Source organism: Podarcis muralis, chromosome 10 (assembly GCF_964188315.1).
Source record: "Podarcis muralis chromosome 10, rPodMur119.hap1.1, whole genome shotgun sequence".
Lineage (NCBI taxonomy): Eukaryota > Metazoa > Chordata > Lepidosauria > Squamata > Lacertidae > Podarcis > Podarcis muralis.
The window spans coordinates 70,710,673-70,724,961 of record NC_135664.1 but is presented as its reverse complement, the minus strand read 5'-3'; the positions used below and the strand labels follow the sequence as shown (position 1 = coordinate 70,724,961).

The following is a 14,289-nucleotide window of genomic DNA, read 5'->3' as shown; positions in this document are numbered from 1 at the left end:
AACACTCTGTTTTCTATTTCATAGGACTCAGGTCTGGCAGGGCTCAGAATACTCACCACTCCTCCTTTGTTGCCAGGAGTTCCTGGGGGTCCCCTGAGACAAAGCTGTTGCCTTCCTCTTCTACCCCTCTCGCCCTGGAAACAGAAAAGGCAGCCCTATAGTGTCTCCTCTGTAACTTTGACTAGTCAATGTCCTTCGGGGGAGATGTCCACAGCCCAATGCTGGGAGATGTGAACATTGGCAGAAGACAGTTGATGAACAGTGGACCCGCCAGACCACACATCCCTGGGGTAGACGATGCAGTGCCCTACATAGGTTATTGGACTCCAGCTACCATCATTGGCGGCCCCCATGGCCAATGGTGGATGTCACAGACTGGTTGGACGCAGAAGAATGATGGGACGAACCAGCTGGGGGAGCAACCAAGGGAAGAAGGCTCAGAGCCAGGGGAGCAGTGGTAGGACAATGAGGAGTGGTCAGAGGGAGAAGACTGGGAAGAGGTGGCACTGGAAGCTGAAGAGGCAACAGGGTTCAGTGAGCAGGAAGAGGCTGTGGCTGAGAGCAATCCAGACTCAGAGGTAGAAGCTGAAGCTGGTGAGTGGGAAGAGGGAAGCCAAGAGGCAGAGATGAGATAGGCTGGAGAAGAGGCATGGATGTCTCCCCCTCCTGCTGCGACCACCCCCCTGCCTCCCAGAACCAGAAGAGGGCTGAAAAGGGCAGAGCCGTGGCAGGCTGCACGCAGGCGCAGTCTCTGATGTGGGAATGTTGAGGGTGGCAGGAGAGGATATATTGATTATTAGTAACCTTCCTAATGTGCGCTAGCAAGTTTCTTCACTTAACAGAGTGCATCCCCCTTCTTACGCAGCAGAAAACAAGTTGCGGACTCGCCTGAGCCTTTTACTATTATACAATTCAGTCTAGCTCAGGTCGAATTGTGTGTTCCTGCTAAGATCCCCTTTGAACCCCTCCTAAAAGAATAAAGACACCACAGTCTTATTCATCAGTAACAAAAAGTAGTTTTACTTATGATCAGGCAGAGCACAATGTGATCCCTGAAGGCAGGCTTAAGGCTTAATGTTACAAACATGTACAAACAGGTTTGCCCCACATGGGAGATGACCTGGGGAACTGCTGTGGCAGCCAGAAGTCCAGTCCAGGTGATGCAGGAAGGTCAAAGAGAGAGGGTGGTAGCAGCGTGACTTGGCCTTTTAGCAGGTCTGAAAGGTCACGCCCACCCACTAGTCACATGCAAGGAAGGATGCTCCAGCCTAGGAGGAACAGGAAGTTTCAACTGGCTGGACCAAGCATCCCCCTGCATGTCCACTCTAGGAAAACAAGGAATGTTGCACTTGACTGCTCCCAGTGGATTTCATCCCACATATGATTACTTGGAAAAAGCCCTGGAGAGGCGGAGACTTAAGACAGCTGTGAGGAAGCAGGGACTTTCAGTCTCAACAACTGATTTCATGGTTGAAGAACCCGCCTCCTCTGGAATAAGCTTCTCAGCTCATTACGCCTGACACCCAACCAAGCCTGTGGATATCATGTTTATGCGAATAAAGAGTTAACTCCAGCTTTGAAAGGTGTGTTTTACTGCTGGCTTAGTTTTTGATACTGGGAGATATGAGTCCAAAAACATCTAGAGGGTATCACATTGCCCACTCTGACTTTTACAGGGAAGATGGAGCCAACGCTAAACTTAGAGATTCTTCCTAATCAGGGATGAGGAACTTCTGCCCCAAGAGCTAAATGTGGCCCTCCAGGTCTTTCTATTTGGCCCTTGTGACTCTCCCCAGGCCATATGCCCCTCCTGAGCCACACCCCTCACCTCCTCTGCTTTGACCTCACACTCAGGAAGTGAGAATTAGGCAGGTTTGCATTTCTGAACACATTGCTTGGTTGGAGAACTGCACCACAAGATTCAGAGAAGCCAAATTTCAAAACACAATAGTGTTTGAGAATTAGGATGGACAAACTGGTCAGTTTTGCTTCCTAGGATTGGCAAACTCCCCCCCCCCCCCCCGACCTCAGTGCAGATCAGGAGAATTTTTTTGCTGCCTTCTTGAGCGGGGCAAGAAATACCGTATTTTTCGCTCTATGGGACGCACTTTTTCCCTTCTAAAAAGTAAGGGAAAGTGTGTGTGTGTCTTATGGAGCGAATGCAGGCTGCATGGCTAAGCCAGAAGCCAGAACAGGGAGAGGGAGCGCTGCGCAGCGCTCCGTCTCGCTGTTCTAGCTTTGGGTTTGCTGCGCAAAGCCTCTGCAGGGCAGTGGGATGAAGGCTCCCCGTGCGCTGCGGAGGCTTCCCGCAAAGCTAGACTAGCTATCCCAGTGGCTATCCCAGAAGCCAGAATAGCAAGAGGATATCCCAGAAGACAGATCCCTCTTGCTGTTCTGGCTTCTGGGATTCAGAATCCCCCCCCCCCTTATTTCCTTCCCCCCAAACTAGGTGCGTCCTATCATCTGGTGCGTCCTATAGAGCGAAAAATACGGTATATCTAATGCATTTGTTTTAAACTGTTGCAACGAGTCAGACCGTTTGTTTTTCTGCAGAATTGGCCGGTGACTGTAATGAGTGATTGTTTCCCATCCGTAGATGAGCCCGTTAGCCTAGGTTTTTTTTTTAGCCTTTGGTTCTGCGATGGAAAGAACCACACAAACCTGCTCCTACCTGCGTTGGAGAAAAGGGCATTTGGCTATCCTACACAGGAGGAAAAGGTACTTCTCCATTCTCTCTGCTCGCTGCCACGAGATCGATAAACTCCCGGCATGAGGACTCTTTGCCCTTTGACGGCTACAGCTCCCCACTGCATGCTCTCCTCCATAATTTAGGGTTCAGAGATGGAGAGACAGAGAGAGAGGTGGCGGAGGCGGAAAAACTCTTCATGTTCTCTCGCTAATCAGCACCAAAGCGGGAATGGCTAATGATCTCTTAGAGGGCTCTTAGAGTGTGACTACCTCCTGCCACTGATATAAAAGTCCTAACCTCTTAAAGCATGTATGAAGGCAGCGCTCTCTTGTCTCTCCATCCCTCCCACCCTGGCCCAGTTCACTTTTCATCTGCTCTTTTAATTTATTTTTCAAATGACACACAGCAGCCGCTAAGCTCTCCTCTTGATCTTTGCGACCACCCACATCCCTGGCCCAGATCTAGCCACTATGACCCATGGTCCCATCGCCTCTCCGGACTACTGTGGTGTGCTCTTTGCAGGGCTGCCCTTGTAGCCTGTTTCAGCTTTGACAAGACTGGAAATAAGGCTAGGAATAAACCACACGGTCCCCCCAAAATCTTAAATGCAAGACAAACGCACCCCAAAGTGCAATGGACTTCAGTGTAGTGGCAAATTCAGAAGCGCAGGTCCATTCATGGCAGTCACAGCCATGCCACCTCTCCTTCAAAGCTTAGGCAACCTTCTAAGGTTATAAAACATTCTTCTAATTATACAATAAAATAATTAGGGGTGCCTCGCAATGATCGATGCAGATCTTCATGTGTTGCCTTTCAGCTAAATCTACTAGATTCGGCGTTTGATAAATGGGATCCTTTCATCATTTGCTGGAAGACGTATTCTAACTTTATTTCTCTGACATAAATTTGGTTGGCTTTAAGGAAAGGATTGCATTCAACAAAACAAAACAGAACAAGCCCTGCAGGAGATTCTGTTTCCTTGCTTCCACCCCTGACCACCAGAACCCACCAAAAATCTCTTACCTGTACTCCTGGCTCACCCTGAGGTCCTTGCAGGCCAGGTGGTCCAGCGATGCCCACCTTGCCAGGTAGGCCTATCTGTCCTTTGAAGCCTCCCAGGCCAGGCACCCCCTTGGCGCCCTGCAAGTTTGAACAAAGACTTCCTCTCAGGATACAGCATTTGTATTGCTTTCAACCTCTCTCTGTGAGGATCTCAACATCTCACCTGTGAGGGTCGATCTACCCAACGGGGCTCAGATCATAAAAAAATGACTGTAATGCAACATAAAACTTATCGTCCATCCTAAAACAGAGCAGGGGTGTAGAACCTCAAGCTTGGGCCTCAGCTGTGGCCCTTCTTTTTTATATATATATAAATCTACCGTATTTTTTGCTCGATAAGACTCACTTTTTCCCTCCTAAAAAGTAAGGGGAAATGTGTGTGCGCCTTGTGGAGCGAATGCAGGCTGAACAGCTATCCCAGAAGCCAGAACAGCAAGAGGGATTGCTGCTTTCGCTGCGCAGCAATTCCTCTTGTTCTGGCTTCTGAGATTCAGAATATGTTTTTTCTTGTTTTCCTCCTCCAAAAACTAGGTGCGTCTTGTGGTCCGGTGCGTCTTATAGAGCGAAAAATACGGTATTTATTTGGTTTTTCAGATTAAAATTTTACAGTCACATATCGAACATACAATGTAAAAACAAGATTCCAAGGAATCTCTTGAACTTCCTTCCTCCCCTTTGTGGGTCCTATTGTTAATCATTTCCTCCTGCATCTTTTATGAGAATCCAAATCTTTTACATCTCCATTGTGTCCAAAATTCACCATTAAGCTACAAGTAATATTCTAATCCTACTAACGATTTTAACTGTTTGCAATGGCTTTTTTAAAGACAGATTATAAAATTTCCCCATTCCTTATTAAAATTTTGACCTTCCTGATTCTTCCCGTCATTTCAGCCATTTCGGCATAATCCATCAATTTAACCCGCCATTCTTCTTTGGTATTGAATTTATCTTCTGTCCATCTCTGGGCCAATAACAGCTGCACAGCTCTGGTCACAGATGTGGCGCTTCGGACCTCCCACACTTGGCCCTTGGCCTTTTCTCTAGACTGCACCTCTCACCAGCTCCACAACCTCCTCCAGTGCTTTTGCCCGGTGAGGAAGTGTCTCTCTGGATTGCAGCAATGCCGCCAGGTTGCCTAGATGCGGGGTTCAGAGGGTGTGTGTGTGTACGTTACAGAACCCCCTGGCCTTTGTGCAGTCAAGATGTGGTCCACTTCACAAAGATGATGAAGAAGAAGAGTTTGGATTTGATATCCCGCTTTATCACTACCCGAAGGAGTCTCAAAGCGGCTAACAATCTCCTTTCCCTTCCTCCCCCACAACAAACACTCTGTGAGGTGAGTGGGGCTGAGAGACTTCAGAGGTGTGACTAGCCCAAGGTCACTCTCCAGCTTAATAAGTTCTTGTTCCCCAAGAGCGTTTCTTGGCTCTATAAATAGAGAAGTCTATCCATCTCAAAGGGGGAGGCTTGGTGTTCAGAGATGATGACACCACCCCTGGCAGGTGGAAGCCTCCTGAGGGGGAAGGAGATGAATGACTGAAAGAAGCAGGGCTGCCGTGGGCTGGCTGATTAAGTTGGGAAATCCTGGAGAAGATGGATGGGCTGCTCTTGAAAGGCCGACTTTCCCATTTAGTACAAGTGAACCCCAGTGACTCTCGATGTAATTATGAAGAGAGAGAGAGAGATGTTGCAAAAACAGAGCGATTGAGAAATGTGATGTGCTCAGAACAGTCAGCAAGGAAACAGGAAGAAGACTGAACTTCTGGAGAAGGCTATCAAGAGCTAATAACCTTGGTGGGTATGGCTTCCCTCCCCTGTCAGAAGCAGTGTACTTCTGGTCATGTTGTGCGGATGCCTGATGATCGTCTTCCAAAGCAACTGCTCTCTTCCGAACTTAAAAATGGAAAGTGTAATGCAACAAAAGAGGTTCAAAGACTCTCTCAAGGCAAATCTAAAAAAATGTAGTATAAAGTCTTAATAATAGGTGGTAACTCTTTATCGTGACTGGGGATTTGAAGCATGGGTGTTCATCGCCCTCTCTTTTTCACATGCTTTTTGCTTCATGGTGGAAGAAAGGGGTGGGGCTTCCAGCACAGCAAGGGTTAAAGCTGCTGTTGCAACACAAAGGCCAAATGAGGCAAAAACCCAAAGGAAATCTTCTTTGGAAAAGTTGGCATTTGCCTTGCAAAAAAAGGATAGCCATATTTGAGCATCAGAATATAACGTTGTTAACCACGACTGATAGATGTCGGAGGACTAAATAACCTTTTGCAACATGATTTCAGCAGCACTGACCTTTTCTCCTTTCTGCCCCGAAATTCCCTTGGGCCCGTCTGTGCCAGACTCTCCGCGCTCACCCTAGGCAAAGCCCAAAGATCGCTGTAACCATTATGGAATAAACCCATGCAAGCAAACTGATAAACAGGGATGACCAAGTGGGGCAGGACACCGCGGAAAGTTCCGTTTTTAAAAAGGGTGCATTGAAATCCTTAAAAGTTGCTCCTTCTATGGAAAAACACATCCAGAAATGGGTGGTGTGAAGAACAGAAGTACCGTATTTTTTGCTATATAAGACTCACTTTTTCCCTCCTAAAAAGTAAGGGAAAATGTGTGTGTGTGTTATGGGGCGAATGCAGGCTGCACAGCTATCCCAGAAGCCAGAACAGCAAGAGGGATTGCTGCTTTCACTGTGCAGTGATCCCTCTTGCTGTTCTGGCTTCTGAGATTCAGAATATTTTTTTTCTTGTTTTCCTCCTCCAAAAACTAGGTGCGTCTTGTGGTCTGGTGCGTCTTATAGCGCCAAAAATACGGTAATTGGGGGGGTGCTTAACCCTTGCCCACCCACCACTTTTCTTCTGTGACTCCCTGCTGCAAAATGACTTCCCCCTGCAAAATTACTCGTTTCCCTTCACAAACATGCCTCTGGAATTCTGCTAAGTCGTGGGTCGGCAAACTAAGGCCCGGGGGCCGGATCCGGCCCAATTGCCTTCTGGATCCGGCCTGCAGACAGTCCGGGAATCACCGCGTAGATCGGCGTGGGTATTCTGATCGTTCGGGCTGCACCACTTCCCCCCACACCACGGTGGCGCCTCCTCCCTCCCTCCCTCCTCCTGGCTTCTCCCTGCCCTGCCTAGTGGAGGAAGGGGGCTGGGCTTTGTTGAGCCACGAATGGCTGAGCGCCACTTTAAGCAGCCCTTCTCCAGAGCCAGCCCTTTCGCGCCGCTCATCGTCCCTCCGCCACCACCCCCAGCCCCTGCCACTCGCAAGGCACAGGTAAGCAGCCACCGGTGCTTGTCTGGTGTTGTGGAGACGGGAGGAGAGCGTCAGTGGGGGGGGGAATCCCCCCCAATATAGTCTGCCCCCCCACAAGGTCTGAGGTACAGTGGACCGGCCCCCTGTGGAAAACGTTTGCTGACCCCTGTGCTAAGTAGTAGTGGAAAAGAAGCGGGTTAAGGAAGGGTTAAGCATGCCTCCCCCAAGACACTTCTCTGCTTCCAAATGCCCTTTCCCAAAGCCTCTTCTCTCTAAGAGAACCAGCAGTCAACACACACACACCTATGGGATCGCCTCTCCTGGTATGCCCCACGGAGGACCTTAAGGTCCACAAATAACAACACTTTGGAGGTCCCAAGTCGCAAGGTGATTAGATTGGTCTCAACTAGGACCAGGGCCTTTTCAGTACTGGCCCCGACTTGGTGAAACGCTCTGTCACAAGAGACTAGGGCTCTGCGGGATTTGACATCTTTCTGCAGGGCCTTTGGCTGAGGCACAGTCTGACCCCCTCCTTTGGTAATCCTCATCGAACTCTAGCCCAATGGTTGCCATTAATTTGATTCTGAATTGATTTTAGAATGAATTGATTTTAGAATGCATTTTAATTAATTGATTGTGATTTTATGTAAACTGTGTTATTTTAACTGTCGCTAGCCGCTCTGAGCCCGCCTTTGCCTGGGGAGGGTGGGATATAAATAAAATGTTATTATCATTATAGTCCACCGGGTAGCAGACAATTATTATTATTTTAAAAAGCTTTGCACCTCACCTTGGGTCCCAGAAGCCCATCTGCACCTGAGGTCCCTGGACTCCCAACGCCACCAATTTCCCCCTGTGCATGGAATGAGACACAGAGGAATTAGCCAGTCCTTTTTGCACACAGGTACAAGTGGTTTTTTTTTGGGGGGGGGTGCTCTGTGTCTTCTAAATGTTTTGGCTCTTTATTACGTCACAAAATAGTGCTCCAACTTTTTAGGTCTCCAGGACTCTTCATCAGGCTAGATTTTAAACAGAGGAAATTGGGGTGGGGGTGGGGGGTGCTGGCTGACAGTGAAGCCATGGGATGAGGTCTGTAATATTTAAGAGAACTTAATAATAAAAAAAATCCCCCCCAAGCCACACATATTTGGGTATCTATTGGGGGAAGTGGAATGCAGATATTCAAGGCCTGTTAAGTATAATTGGTTTAATTGACACAGAAATGAAACATAGATTGCTAAAAGTTTAACATGTGGATTTTCCATAGCACTCTGAGCTCTTGCTGAGCCGATACTTAATTAACTGGTTGTTGTTCTCTGGTAGCTAACACGTGAGTGTTGTAACCTTAGACCATGCGATGAAGGTATTGGGTTGCAAATATCCATGTGGAGGGGAACTGCTTTTGTGTCCTGTCCTGAGCCTGTGCTGGACAGTACAAGACATTGGATGACTATTTTGGATCGTTTGATGTTTTCTGTTGTATTTTGAGGAGTTCTGCTAGTAAAATTTGAATAATATCTTTATGGGTCTGGACAAGGCTTCCTTTCCAAAAGGAGTCAGTTTTCATGCGTCCAGTCGTGTCAAACTGCACAATATTAATATCTGCAACAGGGCCAACCCAAGACATTTCCCCAAAACCAACAACTTCAAATTAAACAACTAGCAATGTGCCACACAAAATCTGCTGCCTGAGGCAGCCACTGCACTCTGCCTAAAGATAGGGGCAGCCTTTTAGGCATTAAGATAGGGCCACACTAGGTTCTTTGCAGGTTTCAGGTGAAACCCAGGACTGCTGGGAAGAAAAAAAAATATACAATGGTGGACCCCCATTTAAATACATATATAGACTTTAATATTATTATTTTTTACCTTAATTCCATCTGCTCCTGGAGGTCCTGTCCTTCCTGGCAACCCACGTAAACCCTGAGGACAAATTGTGACCAGGCAATGAAGACGTACAATGAGAGCAGACCCTCACTGTGAAGGATCTCAATCCAGTTATTATCTCTCAGTTTAACCTACCTCGTGTGATGGCCTGGGATTTGGACTCGGAGGCTGAACCTGAGGGATCCCAGCCTGCACAGGATTCCCTGCCTCCAGAACCAGCTGAGCCGGGGCTGGGGCATGAGCCTGAAGGGTCCTCAGGTGCAGGCACCAGCTGAGTCTGCTCTGGCTCCTGAGGTGATGGAGGACCCATTGCCTGCAGGTGCTCCACTCTCAGCCCCGTCAGAGGAAGCTGAGGTTGCCTCTGGGTCCGGGAACCCTCCAGCCTCTCCTGGGCTGCAGAGGCTCAGGGCAGAGAGGCGGAGGGAACTAAGTTCCCGCAGGAGGAGTGCTCGCCTCCAGGCCAGGAGAGGTGAGTCTCCAGAGGATCGGGGCCGCCCTATGCCTCGGGGCAGATAAAAGCCAGTCAGCCCCAGTCCTAGGTTGCGGGAGCAATGTGTGGAATTTGGAACTTAACAGGTTAAGTTTTACCCATGATGCCACAGCATTCTGACATCAGCTTTTAGAAGCTGGGAGGAGTTACGTTCAGTTTTCTCTCTGTGTGTCTGAGAGAGAGGCATGTTTGCAATGGCTGCCAGCAGCGATGGCTGAACTGTTTCAATAAAGAGCTGTAAATAGACAAACCGGACTGCGTGTGTTTGTCAAAGGACGTGATAGTTTTCCCGCTGTGTCCAACTCTGCTAAGCCGTGAACTGGAGGGAGGAACAATGGCGCAGCTTTTGAAGAAGTGTGCCGGACCCGTTGTAAACTGCTGATTGACGTTCGTAAAGTAATCAGAGGTCACGGCTCATCGATCAAGCTCTGCAGATCGAATTTCGTCACAGGTTATGGGTACTTAATCACCGGTTGTAAAGCTATTACGGGAGCTTTGAAGTTGCGGTTTAGAGCAACGGAGCACGGCAGGAGACGGAGGCCGGAATCTGAGGCAAGCGGCTAGCTGAAAGGTCTGCCTGTGCTGAGAGCTGAGAGCTGAAGAGCAGCTGGAAAATCGTTTCTCCGGACGGGTGCTGGATAAGCTGTGAGTAAGCTTGGGGCCCCTTGGGAGAACGGGAGAAGATGGCAGACTGCCAGGATATACCAGTGGAAAAGCTCACTCTAAAGAGTTGGGCAACCTGGAGGCAAAGAATAAAGGGGTGGTTCCTGGTCCATGGGCTTTGGGCAGCAAGCCAGAGGGAGCCACTACCACCAACCCCCAGCGCTAAAGCGGCTGGAGACGTTGCAGGCTGTGAGGCTGCGTTGCCTGAAGATAGCCAGCAGAAAATGCAAAGAGAGCTGGAGATGCTCAAGGCATGCGTTGATGCATCGCTGAGACCCCACTTGGAGGGTGTGAAATCAGCGTGGGCGGCCTGGAATGTGCTGAAAGGTGTGTGCGAAGCTTCAGCGGGAGGCCAGAGCCCTGCAGACGCTGGACTAGAAGCCCCTATTCCCCAATCAGCCTCAAGGAGCGCTGGTGCGCAGATCGGGGGGGCAAAGAGTGCCAAAGGCAAGTTTAAAGGACTTTCCACTTGTGCTGAAACGAAGAGCAGCTTCAAGGGGGGCGAGGCTGGTGGGAGGCGCCGTTCCAGATGGAGGAAGGCCAGGCCAGCTGGGAGCCCCGGGCAGTGTTTTTCCACTGAGGTTCGTTGTTGCTACATTTGCAAGTCAGCTGACCACGTACGTCGAGATTGCCCCCACCGGAGCAGAGAGGCAAGGCAGGAATTTGCCAAGGACACTTCTCATGGGAACCAGTCGGGTTTCCATGGCAACAGGCCTGGGAAGACAGGCAGGCGTGGAACTGAGTCTGGTGGACGTGACAGACACCAGGAGGATTCTTATCAACTTGCAGCTAGTCTGGCTTTGTCTGGGGACAGCTCAACCAGCTGTGGGACAGGCTCAGAGCTTTGTTTTGTTATTGACTCTGCAGCAAATTGCAATTTGATTCCAGATACCCCTGCTGTCGAGATGTGGGATTGCAAGGCAATTCCGGCTGGGAAAACTGTACTTTTTGCGAATGGACAGAAAAAGAATGTAACTAATACTGGCAAAATGTATGTTCCTATTTTACAGGAAAAGTTGGACTTTTGGACCGTTCCTGGGATGCACCACTGTCTTTTATCTGTGCCTTATTTGTTGAAAAAGGGGTTTAAGGTTTGTTTCGAAGATACTGTCTGCACAATCTCCAAAGGAGGGAGGATGTTTGCCAAGGTTAAAAAGGGGCAAAATGATCTCTTTGTTCTTAAAACACCTCTGGAGGGTGAGGGGAAGGTTGGGAAAGCACAGGCTTTACGTGCAAAAATCAACAACCACGAGCAATGTGCTCATGCGTGGCATACAAAAACAGCTCATGGTTCTCTAGAAGAACTGCAGGTGCTGCCTGAGGTTTCCAAAGGTTGTAAAATTACAGAATGTGGATATGCTGTAAGTTGTGAAACCTGCAGGCTGGCAAAGGTAAAAGGATGCAGTTATCCAAAGGTGAAGAGGGTAACCGCAAAACCTTTTGAACTGGTCCACATAGATTTGTGGGGTCCTGTAAGGGAAGCAAGTCTGGGAGGTGCAAGGTTTCTCCTGACGGTGCAGGATAATTTTACACAGAACACTTGGACCCATGGTCTCAAATCCAAAGATGATGCAGCACAGCTGATCAAAAGATGGATTGAGGAGGTGGAACAAAGATTTTCCACCAGAGTGCAAGCGGTGACCAGTGATAGGGGAGCTCAATTTACAGGGTCTGCTTTGCAGAAATTCTTTCACAAGAAAGGGATACGTCACACAGTGACTTCACCCAATCAGAGAGGGGTGGCAGAGCTGAGAAGTGAGGCTCTGGTTCAGGCTGCACAGGTGATGCTGGCAGATGCTGGGTTACCTCCAAGGTTTTGGCTGGAGGCAATCAAGTATGTGGGCTTCACCTGGAATCGTACCTACAATTCACTGGTAGGTGACACACCTTTTGGGTTGTTGCATGGCAGGAAACCCCAGATTCATTTTTTGCGAATGTTTGGTGCAAGTGCGTCTGTGCCGGTACCTACTGCTTTGCAGGGGCCAGATGGATCCAAGTTCCAGAAAATGATCTTCTGCGGGTATGAGCCAGCAGCACGTGCATGGAGGTTTGCATATCCTTCAGGTGATCAGAGTAAGGTGCTGATCAGTAAACACGCTGAGTTCTATGAGCAGGATAAAAGGTCAAAAACTGCTGTCCAGCGTGATCTGCTCTCAGAATGTCTGTATGATTCTGAGGAGGAAAGGGAAGCAGAGGCTGATCCCAGTGATGAGGACCAGGTCCAGGATCAGAGTTCAGAATCCGATGATGACGATCAGGTCATTGAACAAAGTCAGGAGCAGGATGAGGTTTCGGTAGCTTCTCCACAAGATGTTAAGAGAGCACCTAAAAGCGAGCCTAGTTCTCCTGTGAGTGTAATGGAGAGGATTCGAAAACGCTTTAAGTCAGAGGGGGAATCCCGTGATGCTGAGGACACACCTTCTGGTGGCGGTGAGTCAGAAGTAACATCTGAGTTTGTGCCTAGGAGGTCCAGTCGCACAACAAAGGGTGTTCCACCTGAAAGATATCAGGCCACAAGTGCGTGGATAGGTTTCGCACAGTGTGATTCTGAGAGTGTTGAAGGGGTTCAACAGGTGCCTGGGAGAAATGCTGGAAAGAGGCACAAGGCAAAGGGAAAGGTGTTGAACTCAAAAGGGTCTTGTCAGAATGCGCGGCAAAGGGGGGTGTGGAATTTGGAACTTAACAGGTTAAGTTTTACCCATGATGCCACAGCATTCTGACATCAGCTTTTAGAAGCTGGGAGGAGTTACGTTCAGTTTTCTCTCTGTGTGTCTGAGAGAGAGGCATGTTTGCAATGGCTGCCAGCAGCGATGGCTGAACTGTTTCAATAAAGAGCTGTAAATAGACAAACCGGACTGCGTGTGTTTGTCAAAGGACGTGATAGTTTTCCCGCTGTGTCCAACTCTGCTAAGCCGTGAACTGGAGGGAGGAACAATGGCGCAGCTTTTGAAGAAGTGTGCCGGACCCGTTGTAAACTGCCGATTGACGTTCGTAAAGTAATCAGAGGTCACGGCTCATCGATCAAGCTCTGCAGATCGAATTTCGTCACACAATGTTGTTGATAGCCTGTTCCTGCCTGCACCCTGACCTGCTTCCCTGCCTGAGCTCCTGACCCACCCTGGCTCCCTGCTTGCATGTCTATTCCTGACTTCACCCGACTCCCTGCCCTGCACCCAGCTTCAGCTACTACAGACTGCCTCCATGTTGCACCTTTGACCACGGACTTGGACCTTGCCTCTCGGGTAAGCCATGGGACCAGCGCACCTCGCAGGATTCGTGTGAGCATAAAATGGCGGCGGAGGGGAACCAATTATGTCTGCCCTCCCTTCCGTGCAGAAATAGAAGTCTAAAGTTTTATGGCATGGTTGATATTTTGTGATTATTTTGTTTACTACTTAAGAGACATTTTGATGTTCATTTTACTGTTTTCTTCAGCTTATTGTGCCTTGCCCTGGGTTCCTAGGGTGAATGACAGGTAAGAAATGCACCTACTGCACAGAAAAATGAAGAAATAAAACAGCCAAGGGCATGTTGTGAAGATGGAGAAGAGGAATAAACAACGAGTTGATTATGAGGAAAAGAAAGTGAGAAGTCAGCCCCCCTCAGTTGCAAGCAGGGCAGGGCATGGGGATAAGCATCACAGAACTCCCATTTCTCCCTAGATGTGTTCACACTGTACCTTCGAACCTTTCCGTCCAATGTCACCAGATAGACCAGGATCGCCTTCTCCCCCCTGAATGGAGAGAATAAATGTCCATCAATCAATCAATCAATCAATCTTTATTACGGTCCAGAGACCCAACAAATCGTTACAAAGCAATGCACAATTCAGACAGCCTACTGCAAAACATCTACGATCTCTGCTGCAGGTACCCAACTGTGTCCCCAACTCCATACTTCTGTTAGAAGCTGGTGAATGCCCAATTTCTGCCCTAAAACATTGGCTCAGGATTTCAGTGTTTGATCTTGGCAAGGGTTTGTACCAACACCTAACCAATGAGGAGTTTGTCTGCAAATGGCAGAAAACCATGGCTAGAAAAGCCACCTCTATTGGTCTGTCACCCCCCACCAACTTTATTACCTGGGTTAGGAAGGCGCCCTAAAGACGTTAAAGCAAAGATTATGGGATAATACACACAGTGACTTGCGATCTCGATCACACACAGTCTGTAGTCCGTTGGCAGTAGGAGTGCAATATGGGCATGTCTTTAAGTTAACACCTTACATTAAAAACCTGGCGGTA

The 14,289-nt window shown here is 48.7% G+C and overlaps 1 protein-coding gene across 1 annotated transcript in view; it reads right to left on the bottom strand.

Annotated features, from left to right (window-relative positions):
- Positions 1 to 14,289, bottom strand: part of LOC114605525 (uncharacterized) — a 231,287-nt gene that overhangs the window by 24,060 nt on the left and 192,938 nt on the right. The window contains exons 78-83 of the mRNA XM_077935611.1: positions 13,726 to 13,779; positions 8,876 to 8,929; positions 7,797 to 7,859; positions 6,050 to 6,112; positions 3,713 to 3,829; positions 57 to 134 (exon numbers count right to left, since the gene is read on the bottom strand). Coding sequence (XP_077791737.1) covers positions 57 to 134; positions 3,713 to 3,829; positions 6,050 to 6,112; positions 7,797 to 7,859; positions 8,876 to 8,929; positions 13,726 to 13,779 — 429 coding nt within the window. The remainder of the gene's footprint in view (positions 1 to 56; positions 135 to 3,712; positions 3,830 to 6,049; positions 6,113 to 7,796; positions 7,860 to 8,875; positions 8,930 to 13,725; positions 13,780 to 14,289) is intronic.